The sequence below is a fragment of the Myxine glutinosa genome, chromosome 12 (assembly GCF_964187855.1).
Source record: "Myxine glutinosa chromosome 12, kmMyxGlut1.1, whole genome shotgun sequence".
In the NCBI taxonomy this organism is placed as follows: domain Eukaryota; kingdom Metazoa; phylum Chordata; class Myxini; order Myxiniformes; family Myxinidae; genus Myxine; species Myxine glutinosa.
This window is the reverse complement of record NC_136272.1, coordinates 13,390,931-13,408,916: the sequence shown is the minus strand read 5'-3', so window position 1 is coordinate 13,408,916 and position 17,986 is coordinate 13,390,931. Positions and strand designations below refer to the sequence as shown.

Genomic DNA, 17,986 nt, shown 5'->3' with positions numbered 1-17,986 from the left:
AGTTCCACTGCAAACCAAAGAAATACATATGTGGATACCAAAATATTTTTTTATTTCAACAATTTTCTGGAAGAAATGGTGCATTATTTGAAAAAATTGCAAGGGTGCCAATATTTTTGGCCACGACTAGTTCCAGTGAAGGGAAATCTTAACGCTATAGCATACAATGACATTCTAGATGATTGTGTGCTTCCAACTTTGTGGCAACAGTTTGGGGAAGGCCCTTTCCTGTTTCAGCATGACGATGCCCCGTGCACAAAGCGAGGTCCATACAGAAATGGTTTGTCGAGATCGGTGTGGAAGAACTTGACTGGCCTGCAGAGCCCTGACTGCAACCCCATCGAACACCTTTAGAATGAATTGGAACGCCGACTGCGAGCCAGGCCTAATCGCCCAACATCAGTGCCCGACCTCACTAATGCTCTTGTGGCTGAATGGATGCAAATCCCCACAGCAATGCTCCAACATCTAGTGGAAAGCCTTCCCAGAAGAGTGGAGGCTGTTATAGCAGCAAAGAGGGGGGGGGGGGGGGGGGCAACCAACTCCATATTAATGCCCATGAATGTGGAATGAGATGTGCAACGTCCGTGGGTTCACATACTTTTGGTCATGTTGTGTATATCACAATCGCCATGCTCCACCTTGACGGTTTTCATTCAGTGTGAAACACACAAAATGATTGTTAAAATCACCATCAAATATCAAAAGCATGGGCATTACGGCTCTTCCCTTAGGCTTCATGCCTTCATCCCTCACCTTCATGCCGCTTTGGGCAAATTAGTCAAGGCTTCTTAATTCAGTAGTATAGTTTGTGTAATAATAATAATGTTAATAATAACAATATAGTAATATAATTAATTTTTAATTTTTGCATACGAGAGGGCAAACTAGGGCTTAAGGTGGTTTTATATACGAGAGGGCAAACGATGGACATGAACAGAGTTTGGAGTAGAGTAGGCTGCAGAGGTTTCGAGAGAGACGTGTAAAGCAGCGAAACTGGGCCTCATTCCAGATAATCCTGAACAAGCCATTCACCGAACAACATTCATTGTGTGGAAGAAATGGTGAGAAACAATCGCCAGGCTAACCACCATGGGCGAAGGCTCATCAAATAAGACAATGGTGGCCATCTTTGGTGATGCTCGTGGCATCAATCTCACCCACTGTATTCCAAAAGGGATGACCGATACTGGTGACAGCTACAGCGAGATGTTGGAAAAATCGGTTGTCAGCCAAGCAGAAGAAACGTCCATAAATCGACTTTCAAATGTCAGGGTTTGACTTTCACCATTACAACGTCCCGCCACATTGGGCCGCACAGGTGCAGGAATTATTTGACGAACAGCACATCAAGCCGATCCCTACATCCATCAGATTTGCCAGACCTTGTGCCCACTGACATTGTCATTTCCAAAAATTAAGGACAGCCTTTGTGGTCTGAACATTTCCTCCAGATCAGGTTTGGCATCAACGATCTGTCATTCTGTCAGTGTCCTCTATATACCACTGAAGAAAGCTTTGCTACACACCACACCACAGATGGACAGGTGCCAAAGGTATACAGCACTCCTCAGGGACTATAATCGAGAAGTGATGTATTCCTAAGTCTTACATGCTTGTTGAAATAAATTAGGAGAACCACATATTGCACGTCAGTCTTCATGACATTTCTCATCACCAATCGTGAAAAAGACAATTATTTTTATGCCCTTTGTACATCGTTTGCACCTGTGAGACGTGCATCTCCGCAAGTATTCCAAGAAATCCATTCATAATTATAGGATGACATTTCTAGCCACACATCGTTAAACTTGCTGAGGCATTGCACATTCAATTATATAAATAACTGATAAAAAAGCGAAATAAATATATTTTTAAACAAACGGACAAACTGCATTTACAGCACAGATATTTTGAGTGTTAAGTCCAGGTAAACTGAAGCACAAAATTATTTAGTTATTAATTATTTAGTACATTCAAACAGCAAAATCAAAATATCTCACCTTCAAAAAAATCACCATAAATCGATTCTCCACCTTTTCCATTACCTGCGTAAAACAATGGAATCAGCCTCGTTAAATAATTTTACAAAATGACTTGGTGGTTAATTATTCTGCAGTTATATCCGAATGAGTTTCAGCATAAGTGTTTGTAAACCCCAATTACCATCATGTCTAGTTGGCTCTCTGTCACCCTCGGTGTTGTGACTATCTATTTTTCCCCATCTGTGTGCATCTTAAATCACCTGGCCGTTGTCCCTGCAATCACCATGGAGGGCACACGTGTGCTATGTGAAGTCTCTCACACAGGGTTTTAAAAATGGAGTAGCCATGTCCGCGACCACAGGCTGCGTGGGACCAGCACAGTGGGGTGGAGGGTGCGGGGAGGAGGTGCAGGGAGCTGCGATAAAGGGTGCGCTACGCAGGGCACAGAGAGACACAGCCAAGGCAGCCAAGACCCCAAGACAGACCTCATACAGCCGAGACACAGAGAGTTAAGTCATACAAAACAACCCGCAACTGAAAATCCTCCCCCTGCCCGTTCTCCTCCCCCCCCCCCCCCCCCCCACCACCACATTCTTCCCTCCCTCCCTTCTCCAACAAAACAAAAAAGACAGTATGGCATAAACAGCGAGTGTGAGGTGCTGGATCAGTGATAGATGAGACATTTGGGAGTACATTCGATCAAGGAACATGTGCAATGCAACTTTAGCCTGTGCTATCAAAAGCCCTCAAGAGTTTTTGTTATCCCGTGAAAGCAAAGCCAAAAAGCGGGGTTAAGCAATTGGTTCACTTTGTTTGTCTGTCTGCCTGTCCACAAACATCAGTTTATGTTCGAGGAACAACTTAATTTCAATCGAATGTTATATTTTGAACACAAAAAACAAAACTGTAGTTTTACTTTGCATCTGAATTTGACCCGATCGCACATGAACATGAACACACACATGAACACACATGCACATGAACGGACAGGAGATAATTATTTTACTCTGGCTGCCTGTCAGGTAGTCAAAGAAAATTGAAAATCATTCCAAACAGGAAGCTTACTGTTTTTAAGGCTGTCATAAAGGACACAAACAGCAGGCACAAATAACTAATGTAATGTGTTAAATAAGGTGGTGTAAAACACGCTGCATCAACGGTGGTAAACCACCGAAAAATATTTATATACTTAAACACTGCAGAACACTAATCGCCTTTTTGACACTTTGAAACCCCTTCTGTTTAGCAGTATTTGGACAAAATATTACAGCATTTTACATCATCTCGACCAATCAAATTTGGCGCTCACAGACCATGCCCATGTGCTCGCTTCTCAAGACTGTACGGGGTAAGGTGTTCTATGAACTCTTTACTTTTGATCGATCATAATTTCCTTCTCCATTTATGTACAACTAGCGCATGTACCGATCAAGGACTGGTAATTAATTGGAATAGCAATTGAAAGGACAGGAGGGCCGTAGAACAACGACAACGACACCAATCCCGTGAATAATGAATTAAATTGAGAGAACAATAACAATCCCCAAAACGGTTGGGCTTTAAAAGCACCTTTTGTCCACTGCTATTTTCGACTCCGCAGAACAAAATAAAAGTTAGAAGCAAATTAGACGTCGTAAGATATTATTTGTTGTTCTCATGAAGCTTGGCAAAGATGTGCAAAGTGAAGAGAGATGAGACATGAAACCAGACAGACCTTGTACACAAGATGCATTAAATGGTAGTTTATTGCTTTTAAAGAGCTTATAAATTCATACCTTCACTAAAATCTCCACCTTGAATCATAAAGTCTTTGACGATCCGATGGAAAGGTGTGCCTTTGTAGTGCAAAGGCTTTTGAGTTGTTTTACCCACACCTCTCTCACCTGGACAATGACAAACATTTGAGATTAATGCAAACCAAATAAATACTGTAAAGGAGCATTTGAAAAGAGCAGCACAAGCTTGTCAAATTTGAAAAGAGTGGCCATGCATTGATTACATATGCAAATTTGCGGTCCCAACATTTGCCGGCCCCGCATATTCGCGGTTCATAACATGTGACCTACTTCTACATTCGCGCTTCGCTTATTTACAGTTAAAAAATTCTTTATTTTTTGGGGGAGTAAATTTTGCGGTACTTTGCCTGGAATTCGTCTTCCTATATCCACTGCCACCGATATAAATTCAGCCTGGGAATTCTTCTACAGAAACCTAGGCTCTTTTATGTAGAGATTCACCCCATTTGGTCTTCAATTATCTTTTAATTTAAATTTTAATTTAATTATCTTTTAAGTCTTCAATTTAATCCTTCCTGCTCTTGGTACTTTGAATCCTGTGGGGAGGAAGCTGCTTTAAAACAACTTGCATTCTCTGGAAGGCAAATCCAATTGAAGACAACTTCAGATCATTCCACAAAGCTCATAACAAGTGTCCATGACCTCAAGAGCCACAAAACAACAACATCTGTCCAATCTCAAGAATGAGCTTTCAAACTATTCTCCCTCCTGTAAAACCTGTTGGCGTCCTGTCAAGACTTGCAACGTCTGCCCTCACCGTGCTTTGTCCCCCTTAGGTATCTGCAGGACGCACGCATTCCAGCAGTACTCCCCTACTAGTGAAACTGCCTAAATCCAGAAGCACTACTCACCTCCACTCATTTATTCCTTTTTCTTCCCATCCATGGAACTACCTTCCATTATGTCTTTAATCTCATTCTTCACTCCAGGTCTTCAAGACAGCTGCTGTTCACCACCATCTCGTCATCATATATACAGTCACGTGAAAAAGTAAGTACACCCCATGTAAAGTTTAGACTTTTTCAACATATTTCAACATACAGCTATTTGATCTTCATTTCAACAATATTGATAGATCAAGGTGATTTAATATAACAAATATCATGAAACATTTACATTTTGTAGTCCATTGTATAATTTAAATAAACATAAATGCAAATTTCGCATGTGGAAAAAGTAAGTACACCCCTACATTTATCACTACTTCAAATACCTAAAATTACAATCAGGTGCACATGATTGAACATCGTTAGAGAGGATCTTGGAGGAACCTGTCTTATTTAAACCTCAGACATTTAGTTTGGTTTGCTCTTTGTTGTTGAAGTGTACGGCGTCACCATGTCTAGATCAAAAGAGCTCTCTGAGGCCTTCAGAAAGAAGGTTATAGATGCCTACGAGTCTGAGAAGGGATTTAAAAAGATCTCCAAACAATTTGAAATCAATCATTCTACTGTCCAGAAGATCATCTACAAGTGGAGAAGATTCCAAACAACTGCCGACTTGTTCAGGCCAGGCCGCCCCAGCAAGTTCAGCCCGAGAGCAAACCGCAAGATGCTGAAAGAAGCCTCTAAGAACCCCAGAATGTCATCACGTGACCTACAGGTAGCTCTTGCCACTGTTGATGTCAAAGTGCACGAGTCTACCATGAGAAAGCGGTTGCACAAATTTGATCTACATGGGAGGTGTGCCAGGAGGAAACCTTTGCTGTCCAGAAAGAACATCAGGGCAAGACTAAAGTTTGCCAGTGAACACCTCGGCAAAGACCAGCACTTCTGGAACAATGTGCTCTGAACAGATGAGTCAAAGGTAGAGCTATTTGGCCACAGTACCAGAAGACATGTTTGGCAAAAACCAAAGACAGCATTGACCACAAGAACCTGAAACCAACTGTAAAGCATGGTGGTGGAAATATTATGGTTTGGGGCAGCTTTGCTGCATCAGGGCTTGGGCAGCTCACCATCATAGAATCCACTATGAATTCTTCATTGTACCAGAGGGTGCTTGAGGATAATGTGAGGCAATCTGTCAGAAAGATGAAGCTCAACCGAAGGTGGAACTTGCAACATGACAATGACCCTAAACATACCAGTAAATCCACCAAGGAATGGCTGAAAAGAAAGAAATGGAGGGTTCTGGAATGGCCAAGTCAAAGCCCGGATCTAAATCCCATCGAGATGTTGTGGGGGGATTTGAAACGAGCTGTGCATGCAAGAAACCCCACAAACATCGCACAGCTGAAATAATTCTGCATGGAGGAGTGGGCAAAAATTTCTCCCAGTCGATGTCAGAGACTGGTAGACAGTTATAAGAAATGCCTATTTGAGGTTGTTTCTGCCAAAGGGGGCAATACCACCTATTAGAGCCAAGGGTGTACTTACTTTTTCCACATGCGAAATTTGCATTTATGTTTATTGAAATTTTACAATGGTCTACAAAATGTAAATGTTTCATGATATTTGTTGTATTAAATCACCTTTATCTCTCAATATTGTTGAGATGAAGATCAAATAGCTGTATTTTGAAATATGTTGAAAAAGTCAAAACTTCACATGGGGTGTACTTACTTTTTCACATGACTGTATGTATATGTGTATATATGTGTATGTGTGTGTGTGTGTGTGTGTATATATATATATATAATATATATATATATATATATATATATATATATATATATATATATATATATATATATATATATATATATATGGGAGCATACGCTGGATCAGCACGTCGCTGCATCCTTGGACGACTCCTCAGCACCATCCCGACACACACCACTGTGTGTGACACGGATTGAGGTGTTTTTACAGCGGACTGAGTGCAAATCCTGCCACCAACCTCCTTGAGAGAGGACCCAGTACACCCTGGTACTCATTGTGCCAACCTCGGAAGGATGACAGGCTGAGTCAACCCCACCTGGTATTAATTCAACAGCTGAACGGGATTCAAACTCAGGACCTTAGGATCCCAAGCCCGCTGCCCTAACCATTAGGCAAACGTCATCATCCCCCATCCAAAATCATGATATTTTCTACACCTGTTAAACCACTGCCCACCCCTCCCAAAATGTTTCGCTTATGTATCCATCTTGTCCACCCTTTGCTTTCTCCGATACCTGCATCCCTTGTTTGTCCATCTCCATCTATTTTCTCCCTCCGCCCTGCTGTTGGCGTTTCCCCTTTCTCCTGCTGTTCCCTTTGTTATGTTGTGTCCTGACTTGTTCTGTGTCAAAGCTCTTCCACGAGTCTCGGCTATGCAGTAAAATCTTTTGACGCCATGCTATATGTCCCAAATCACCCTGAAAAAGTTATTTTTATAAGTTTAAAAGAAATTTCAGGATTACTTTCTCAAATTAATGTTATTTGGAACATTTTCATCTTCAGCCCCCAAAAATTCATTCTGACTTGTTTGTCCCCATAGTCCTAAGTTAAGGATACATTGGACATGCAAAATAACTTACCGGAGCAAAGACAACGGAAGTTTTCACACGTCTTTGGGCATTTGTCCGAGAACAACTCAAACACAATTCTTCCAGCTGTTTGGAAGTGAATTACAAAAGCAGGTGAACACTCGCAGCTTCATTCATTACCCAATAACTCATAAAGATGACAAAGACTACACATTTGTTAGAAGTGCAATCTTAATATATTGCAAACAAAGAGAAATTTGCATTAACATTTATAAATATAATATATGTATATATATATATATGTAACTACAAAAACAAAACAAAACAAACACAAACACAAACACAGGAGACCACTTGACCAATCAACACCGTGCCGATCTCCACATTCCTGACAACCGTGGAGCATAATACTATCCCATGCAAACCTGCCCCCCTCAGTTCACTTGTCCTTCCTCGGCCGAGCAAAGTGAGGTCGGGGCTGTTTATTCCTGACACGTGAAACACCCTGCGACCCATGCTGGCAGAAAACGGATTTCTTGGAACGCCAGCCACACTTTCTGCCCAATCATCATGTAACTTTGTTTAAAATGATTCGCCATGGGTAGGAGCTCACATCTTGAATGTTTTCTGCCAATCGCCCAAGCGGTTGCGGAGGAAACCAATTTAAAAGCGAGTAAAGGTGAAACGTGAGGGTGCAAGAACAAAGAAGGTGAGGGCCTTGGCTGACATTCCACAACGTGGTTAAGAATGGTTGTGGCCGCCGATTGCGAGTTTCTTTTCCTACCTACACAAACAAACGCACTACATATTCCAACACCATAACGTGCAAAACAATCTTCAACCCACACACATCACAACTTGATCATATTTGGCTAATTTCAAGAAACTTACCTTTCCTGCCAACATCTCTGTGCCCCCTGTACAGGGTTTTCAGGAAGTTTCAAAGTAGATGGCTGGATTCATTAAAGCGGCCGTCCCGCTTGGGCAGCAGACGGCTTCTAATGAAAACCACGCTGTAGGCCCCAATGCTTAAAAGTACTTGTCCGAATTCAGTTTTAACTTAACTGCCCCTGCTGCTATCACTTTCCAGGAAATCCATTCCATGCGCTGACATGCATTCCTTTCAAGAAGTGCAACAAGGCTCATAAAATCAAAATCTCATTTGACATCTTACCAGGAACATTGTTGATGGAGATGTCAAAAAAGCAACGGGTTCTTTGCTTCACACCCATATTGACGACATCAACGGAAGCTGGTGAGACACAATCAAGGCCACAGTAAGTCAGAATTATTCAGGTAATATAGAATTCAGAATAAACTTGGTTCACCAAATGCAGAAGTCAAGAAGAACACTTTTTTAATGTAAAAATAAATAAATAAACAATACAGGTAATACATTTCAAGTTCAAATTGATGCTGGAGCCATTAAATGCTATTCCAGGAACATAGTTCATCGTTTCAGTGGAAAAGCAAACTTATTTTGACGCATTAGACCCTGATGTACAACTTTACAACTCGAAAAGCTTCTTTTTTTGGTATATATTTCAAGGAATGGAGAAGAGTTGAAATGACAAACGGTGAAACATTAACACAACAAACAGTGGATTAGGGGAGAACAGGTGAACAAGCGATTTACTTGTTGAAAAGATAATCAATTTATTTGGAACAAAAATTTGTGTACGTTTAATCACACACATGCCTGTTTTAAAAGCCCGTCTTTCTGTGATTGAAGAAGAAGAAGCAGGAACGGGAACATTTATTATTTTACGACAGCAGGGCACATTTATTATTTTACGACAGCAGGGCACATTTATTATTTTACGACAGCAGGGCACATTTATTATTTTACGACAGTAGGGCACATTTATTATTTTAAGACAAGCACACAAACAACAACAACCACAGCCAAGACTCCCATACGTGAGTAGTACAAAAATGTTGGTTGCGAGACCAACCACTCAACACTTGCTGTCGTTCGCCACTCACGTTCTTGCACTACTTGTTTGTGAGCGAGACCCACTCACTATTCTCTGACCTCATTATTGTGCATCATACTGACACGTTATCTTATTTGGTCTTTAAAATCACATCTGTTTAAACTCATATAGTCGATGAATATCTTGGTTTAAATCCAGTCAGTCCGTTGAATCTCGTTCAGTGCAGAAAAAACCCCATGCCCTCATGTCATTTCCCTGAAATTGAAACCCTGGCAAAACTTCGGAATGTTTTTAACTTTTGCAATGGGTCTTATAAATGCTTCACCGTCATGTCTTCACTGCCTCTGTCATTCGGTCTGGAAAAATCCCCCTTTTTTGGAAAGTTTCTGAGACATTTTCCTCAATGGAAAGTGATGGGAGGGAGACTTTGTCAATTTAATTTCAAATAATATCTGTTTTATTCTAGAAAATGGGAATAATGACAGCCTTTGTCAGAGCTTGGCTGTTTTCCTAGACTTCCTTTCAATTGTCATCTTGTTCGAGGTCGTACGCCGCCAGGCACAGGACAGCCCACCAGGGGAGGTCAGTCGATGATCCGGTAACCCGGAATCGCGTCGAGACCAACCCCTTGTGTGGGAAAGCCAGAGCCCAGTTACCAAAGACCACTGCTGGACATGGCGCACACGGAAGATCTCTTCAAGAAAGATCCAGTAGTGTGCCGAGATGAGGTGTTTGCTCGCGGAGAGCCGGCCACCACAAGCCTACACGATGTGTGGATCCCAAACTGTGAGCACATCATCGCCGCAGATCCGGGGAGGGATTGGGGACCAAATGGTCCTCGGGTGTCCTTGACCACCTCGAGGCTAAGTTGAGAGAGGGGAGTGTAGTGTGGAAGGAAGCGACGAGGAAGAACGTGACCGATTAGCGGCAAGCTCGGCTGGTCGTCCTCACTTTATTGCCACGGTTGCCCACCACAAGTGGATGACACGCAACACTCACCACGAGACGGGGAGTCCCGTCCCATAAGGATCCCTCTCTTCATGGTGGCACACTCACAATCATCAGGCCACTCCACCCGCTGCTTACCAAGCCCCAACCGACTGGGGATTGGTGGGGGGGAAGATTCAAAGTACCCCGAAACCCTCACCGGGGTTTGTTAAGTTTACAGGACGCAGTGACCGGGAGCTATAGGGATGATGATGATGATGATGATGATGATGATGATGGTGGTGATGATGGTGGCGATGATGATGGACACTTGTTTATATATCGAGCAAGATCATTAACTCGGGGAGCGCAACACAGCAACGACGGGCCAAATGGCCTCCTAGTTTCGTGGTTTAAGGTCGTACATGAGAGTGCGACCACTCCAAACACTCAGTGTAGTCCCGTGGAGACTGTGGACCCTTCAAATACGTATTACTTTCCATTATGCATTCGGAATACAGTATAAACATTTAAACTGCAAGAGCTTCGATTCCCGATACTGTCACCTCAACTCGCGTCGAGTCAGTTCACATTTCCCTCCGATTTATGATTAAAGCATTCCATCGACGTCCACAATCACAACCATCATCGTCGTGTTCAAATCCAGGTCATGTGGAACGGTTTACACGCCGATACCTCCAAACGTCAATTGGTCAAATGAACAGTCCTCGTATGATAATAAAATAACATTAATACACCGTCACACGTTTTATAAACCGTACAAGCGACGACGAGACCGAATAATCATCGGTTTTCGCTTCACGAGTTGGAAGGAATTGGCGAAGGGATCGATTCTCGCAAACATGCACGACAAACCCAACTAATGGCGTAAAGACACCAGACAGGCCTCAACTTTCAAACGTAAATCACGACTGACAAAACAGAGACTTTACTTATGAGGTATTTCAGCAATTCCGTATGCAATGCACGTCACGTCTGGTTTTATTGCTGAATTTATAAAAATAAATACATACTTGAGGAAAATATCGCCAAACCCTAGCTTACCTCAGAAAGCCGTAGAAACATCAAACATGGCGGATCACGGCGGTAGCGTAACTGCGTAACTGTACTATAGATTTTAAACTAAAATAATTACAATTTCACCTTCGAGATCCTCTCAGGAATTACTTAAGGGGGAAGGAAAACGATGATAATAATAAAAGAAAAAAAAATAATAAAAACCTACTCTCGACACTCCTGTCATGGAGATATGAAACGTAATCTCATGCCCGCAAGAATTGAAGCTACGTCGACGATGAAATTATAAAACAAAAAAAATCTTTATTCTTTCATCGAACATGGAACGAGAATTTTCGGGAACCGAATGCAACGACAAAGAATTTTAGGCGGTGTATAAGCTGCGAAACGCTTCACTCCTAGGACGTACCACATGCAGCACGATCGCATGAAGTTGTTGTTTTATGCCCGTTCGTTTATCGGGGACACACAAGAGCTATAGCCGAGATAAAAGCGAAAATCAGGACATTTTGAGAGGGAAAAGGAGAACATCCAGCAAAGCGTCCAGGAAACAAATAATTCAGGAAAATGAAGATCTAAAATTGTGCCAAGCAACAAATATTTCAGTTTATAGCACAATTAATATCCGACGATGTCAAACTCGGTGCCGGTTTTCTGACAAAGCCATGACACAAACTACTCCGACATGGTGCGGAGGCTGGCGCAAAGCTATTTACCTCATTAAAGCAGATCTTGTATTATAAAATGTGTGCGGTACTTCATTACAATTGACGTAAAAACAATTCTTCCGTGATTAATGTAGCACTACTGATGCTACACGTCATTATGATATGAATGCGATGTAGTCAGGTACATTTGCCGAAAGGTGACGGAAAACGCCATTATCATTGCTATGTAAAAACGTTTGCAGGATTTATTTTGCTACCATTATTTTTATTTCCCCCGCTGTGCTCATTCGCACTCCTCCAGCCGTCTCGCTGTCTCAGCATAGGAATTTAGTTGATAAATTGTTAGATTGAATTGAGATGTAGCGCAGGCACGATGGGCCAAATAGCCTCCTGGGCCAAATATCCTTGTGCACTACACACGACGATAGCATAGGTGGGCGTTCCTCGTATTTACTCACCTCATCACTCATTTGTTTACTTACCTTTGCAATTTGTTCACAGTGCCGGCGATAATTCACCGACTCTTCACGCAAAACGCAATGGGATATTTTACTCCCATGCTGGCACTCAGAGCTGTTCATCCAAAGGATGCATACTCCGAGATGCAGCACCCCCATCCCATCCCATCCAGCGAAGCACCAATCTGACAGTCCACAGTAGGAACGGGAATCGAACCCAGGCTTAAAAAGGTACGTGCTATGCCTCCGCACGGTGCTGTCGAACTCGATCCAAATACTCAAAGAACAATAGTCTCCATTTTTATTCAAACAAGATTGTTGAAATACTTGCATGAAACATCAACACCAGCATTATGAAAATCGATTGTGGTGGTGTGGCCATGTTAACAATCGAAGGACACACAATGGAACCAAAAAGATTTCCCACTTTCTCAAAAAAAAAAACAAAAAAAAAAACGTTCAGACACAAAAGCACGACTTGGATCCCAATGGCGTCAATGACCTCACCAACAGCAAAAAAAATAATTAATAAACAAATGAATCTGCACCACTGTCTGGAAACCACAGAAAAAGCACGTGCTGAGTTTGTCATGGATTTTGAATTACTGATGTCAGCAAAAGAACAGGACATGCAATCTTCCATAGTGGGCAGACTTCGATATAATCTACGTCCTTGGGTTTTAGGTAAACTAGAAGCAAACGAATCACTGCTGCCTTCATCCTCAATACAAGGACACCAGTGTACAAAGAGGCATGAAAAGCACATCGAGGCAAGATCTCATTTTTGTTTCTTTTAATAAATGCAGATTTACCTCCTCCAATCCACCTCCCGCACAAAAAAAGAAAAGAAAAGAAAATAAGTTGCATTGTCTGAACTCGGCAAGGTCACTTACATCAGATAAATGCAAATCTGCATCGCAAGCATCACCAGTGACGGATTCCAGTCTCAAAGTAGACTTTCATGATGAAATGAAAAAGAAAAAAAAACACAGCGAGACCTCAAAATGCAACTAAGCGTCCCCTTCGGGACACGTCCGCAGCGGAACCATTGTACGAGTACAATGACAAGACGCAGAGTATTTCGTTTGTGGGGTTTTGAGGTCAAAGCAGAACCTCGTCCACCATCTTTTCTTTTTTTCGTCCCGGTGAATCGTGCAGGGTGTTTCAAAGGTAACAGTGCGCTGAACTTGATATTTACGTGTCGTGTATTTGTCAATGTTGAAATTATAAAGTGTGCTCGTTTACATCGTTGACTTGCTCAAATGAGATACCCACCGGCTGAAAATAAATACTTTGACAATAAATATTTTTCTCTGAAAAACTCGTTTTTGCACGAGGTGTTAAGTGTTTTTTGCACGAGGTGTTACGTGTTTTTGCACGAGGTGTAATGTGTTTTTTGCACGAGGTGTTTCGTGTTTTTTGCACGAGGTTTTACGTGTTTTTTGCACGAGATTTTACGTGTTTTTTGCACGAGGTTTTACGTGTTTTTTGCACGAGGTGTTACGTGTTTTTTGCACGAGATGTTACGTGTTTTTTGCACGAGATGTTACGTGTTTTTTGCACGAGGTGTTACGTGTTTTTTGCACGAGGTGTTACGTGTTTTTTGCACGAGGTGTTACGTGTTTTTTGCACGAGGTGTTACGTGTTTTTTGCACGAGGTGTTACGTGTTTTTTGCACGAGATGTTACGTGTTTTTTGCACGAGGTGTTACGTGTTTTTTGCACGAGGTGTTACGTGTTTTTTGCACGAGGTGTTTCGTGTCTTTTGCACGAGGTGTTTCGTGTCTTTTGCACGAGGTGTTTCGTGTTTTTGCACGAGGTGTTTCGTGTTTTTTGCACGAGGTTTTACGTGTTTTTTGCACGAGGTTTTACGTGTTTTTTTGCACGAGGTTTTACGTGTTTTTTTGCACGAGGTGTTACGTGTTTTTTGCACGAGATGTTACGTGTTTTTTGCACGAGATGTTACGTGTTTTTTGCACGAGGTGTTACGTGTTTTTTGCACGAGGTGTTTCGTGTTTTTGCACGAGGTGTTTCGTGTTTTTTGCACGAGGTTTTACGTGTTTTTTGCACGAGGTTTTACGTGTTTTTTTGCACGAGGTTTTACGTGTTTTTTTGCACGAGGTGTTACGTGTTTTTTGCACGAGATGTTACGTGTTTTTTGCACGAGATGTTACGTGTTTTTTGCACGAGGTGTTACGTGTTTTTTGCACGAGGTTTTACGTGTTTTTTGCACGGTGTTACGTGTTTCTTTGCACGAGGTGTTACGTGTTTTTTGCACGAGGTGTTACATGTTTTTTGCACGAGATGTTACGTGTTTTTTGCACGAGATGTTACGTGTTTTTTGCACGGTGTTACGTGTTTTTTGCACGAGATGTTACGTGTTTTTTGCACGAGGTGTTACGTGTTTTTTGCACGAGGTGTTACGTGTTTTTTGCACGAGGTGTTACGTGTTTTTTGCACGAGGTGTTACGTGTTTTTTGCACGAGGTGTTACGTTTCTACTGCACCGTTTCTTTTTGAGAAATCTGGATTACCCGACCATCCGGTGACATTTTCTCAATGCAAAAACATGCCGAATGTAAAGGTGTGTGCGCGCCAAACTGCATTTCAACAGCTATAACTCCCTCACTACGTTTTCACCAATTACGAGCAAATATTAAGAGGTGGAGGTCAAGCGTGAGCCAAAATGGACAATCATGAAAAGTTATGCTTTCTCACAGATAATAAATAAATAAATCGCGCATATACCTCCGCTCGGGATCTGCCTCAATTTCGCTAATCGCCGTTGACAGGCTGTAGGCCCAAGCGAAGTGTCATGATAATTCTCACCGACGAGGGATCTTTGAGTAGGCCTCACGGCTCCTGCTTCGCATAGAGAGCTGCAGACCAGATTAAATGTCGAGGTGTTGCGGCATTGATGGTCGAAAGGGCTTCAGAAAAGGGAAGCTGCACACGCTCGATTCAGGACAGCGTCGTACAACGGTTTGGGCAACCAAGTTATCCAAAATGTGTTGAAACAAAGTGAAAAAGCATCAACACGTAAGTTATAATAACAAGCATCAATAAGCCGCTGAGGGCAGTTTAAAAGCTGGCACAATTGTTGTGGTGTTGTTGGTACCCAGAGTGCCCTGCGAAGTGATGGCACCTCCTCCGAGCTCAGCAGGAGTGTTTGTCTCATCTAACAGTCCTGTATTGTGTCTTGTATTCGTCTGTATGTCTATATGTGTGAGATGTGTCTTTGACAGCTCCAATACGAGCCTTAGATCCGGTAAAATAAATAAATAAAGGTCGAGGCTCATAGAGGAACTGAATGACAAACAAAGGGCAGTGGTTTCACCAACTACCAAAGGGCACAAGAAACATGAAGAAACACAAAAACGAGTAGTAATGACCCGGAGAGGAACAGAATGGAAAAGACTCGGCGTGTGTAGAAGAGATCGTGGATGTGCACGGGTGAGCGCATTTTGGCAGAAATAAAGTTTCACAAAACAAAAATTCAACAATGAAGTTAAATAAAAAGTCCACATGATGAATGATATCATACAACAGCTACCATTCACCAAAATTATTGCCATACTTTAACACATTAATCGCATCATTACCCACCAACTTGCTTCCCATCAGGTAGGTCTGTATTACCGTACCGATCATATTCGAAGGATTATTAATGTCAGTAAAAATTCAGAAGTGGAGAATTCACATTTTCACATTGAAGAGAGTGAGAAAATTTAAAGAACAGAAAGAGTCGATTTTTACAGAGTTACTTTTAGCAAACGTTTCTTTGGAGCTGTTTCTTTCTTTGCAAACGTTTCTTTGTAACAGGAAATTAGAGCCGTCTCCCTTGACATATCACGTGCCTTCGATACGGTCTGGCACCCCGCTCTGCTCACCAAACTCTCCTCCTTTGGTATCCATGGAAATCTCCACGCATGGCTCGCGGACGTCCTCTCTAGTCATAGTCAACGTGTAGCCCTGAATGGGTTTCTCTCATCTCCTCTTCCTGTTCAGGCTGGAGTTCCCCAAGGCAGTGTTCTGGGCCCTGTGCTTTTTCTGGTCTTCATCAATGATCTCTCTGACTCTCTTGAAAATCCTCTCTATCTCTTTGCTGATGACTCCACTCTCTGCCGCTCCATTCCTCTTCCCTCAGATCGGCAGTCTGCAGCCACCTCACTCTCTGCAGACCTGGACAAAATCACAGACTGGGCAAACAAGTGGAACATGTCTTTCAATCCTGACAAATCTCACACTCTTACGATGCCTCTCCGAAAAGACCGACTGGACAACCCTCCCATCCACTTTCTGAATAATCCTCTCCAAGAAGTTCTGTCACTCAAGCTTTTGGGTCTCACTATCTGCCATGATCTTTCCTGGGAAAAACACATTTCAAATCTGGCCTCCAAAGCCAGTCGCCGACTGGGCATCCTCCATCGTTCGAAGTCCTTCCTTGGCACACCTGAGCTCCTCACCACATACAAGGCTTTCATCCACAGCTCAATGGAATACTGCTCTCCCCTCTGGGCTGGTGCTCCTGCCTCACACCTAGCTCGTCTTCACGCTGTTGAAACCAAAGCGTTCAGAATCATTGGAATCTCCCGCGATGAAGCTAACTCCAAGGGCCTTTCACTCACTCACCACAGGCAGGTTGGTGGTCTTTCCATCTTCTACCGACTCCTCTCTGGCCTTGCCCCCCCCCCCCCCCCCTCCAGCTCTCTCTGGGCTCTGTCCCCCAAATATTCCTACAAGTCACACAAGATCTGCCTGCAACCCTCTTATGGTTAAACTGCCAAAATCAAGACTCTCTGCTCACCTTCACTCCTCTTTTCTCCCGCCTCTGGAACAAACTCCCTCACTCTCTTCAATCCCACTCCACCCTCCAGGTCTTTAAAACAGCTGTTCACCACCATCTCTTATCTTCCCCCATCCAAAACCTTGATCTTTTCTACCCCCGCTAATTTCACCCCAAATCCACTTTTTTGAAATACCAACTTCTGTCCGGGAAGTCCTTGGGTTTTATACTTCTCCCACCCCCCCCCCTTCCCACGCCTCCTCCCCCCAAGCCCTCTCCCTCCCACACATCTCCCTGCTCTCAAATGTTATGTTTGTGTGCTTCCCCTTCTCTCCCCATCTTGTCTTCCGCTCCCTCTTTTTATATATTTTGTTTGTCTGGTTGATTTGTTTGTGAAATAAATGTTAGCTCTTTCACGAGCCTCGATTCAGTATACAAAAAAAAGAAAAAGAAAAAAAAGAAGCTGTCAAAATAATGTAATGAGAAGGATATCAACATCAATTTCACACACTGGTGGTGGTAGCAGGATGTGCACTTTCTTGGAGGTCAAAAAGGATCGCTTATTGATACCTAGCGTCGTCATGTCACCACAAGCCTCTTGATTGTGATTATCAAAGTTGAGGTGGATCCAGAATTGAGCTATGTGCAATGTTTATCTATTTATTTAACATAAAATAAAGCACAACGACAATAATTATACGTGTATAATGTATATATACCTGTGTGTGTATATATATATATATATATATATATTAAAAGGTATATATAAATATATTGTTGCGGTTTTGAGAACCCACACAGGTAACATCATTAAAGGTTAAAGGGTGCACCCCATAGATAGGCCACAAGCAACACGTAGGTCACCTTAGGACGTTAGTTATTTCATAGTATGTGTTTAGGATAAGGCCATTCCCAATAGTTGCATCTGCATTGTGTAGAACAAATAAGAGTAGGCCCATCCGTCCATTTTGCAGCCTCCCT

The 17,986-nt window shown here is 42.5% G+C and overlaps 1 protein-coding gene across 2 annotated transcripts in view; it reads right to left on the bottom strand.

Moving 5' to 3' along the window:
- PPIG (peptidylprolyl isomerase G) overlaps positions 1-11,444 on the bottom strand; it is a 75,858-nt gene extending 64,414 nt beyond the window's left edge. Inside the window, exons 1-5 of one of the 2 annotated variants that reach the window (XM_068133266.2) lie at positions 11,123-11,444; positions 8,368-8,445; positions 7,245-7,319; positions 3,761-3,868; positions 2,004-2,048 (exon numbers count right to left, since the gene is read on the bottom strand). In XM_068133266.2, the coding sequence (XP_067989367.2) occupies positions 2,004-2,048; positions 3,761-3,868; positions 7,245-7,319; positions 8,368-8,425 (286 nt within the window). In that variant the 5' untranslated portion in view covers positions 8,426-8,445; positions 11,123-11,444. The remainder of the gene's footprint in view (positions 1-2,003; positions 2,049-3,760; positions 3,869-7,244; positions 7,320-8,367; positions 8,446-11,122) is intronic. The other variant, XM_068133267.2, reaches the window with a different exon arrangement.
- Positions 11,445-17,986: the final 6,542 nt, after the last annotated feature.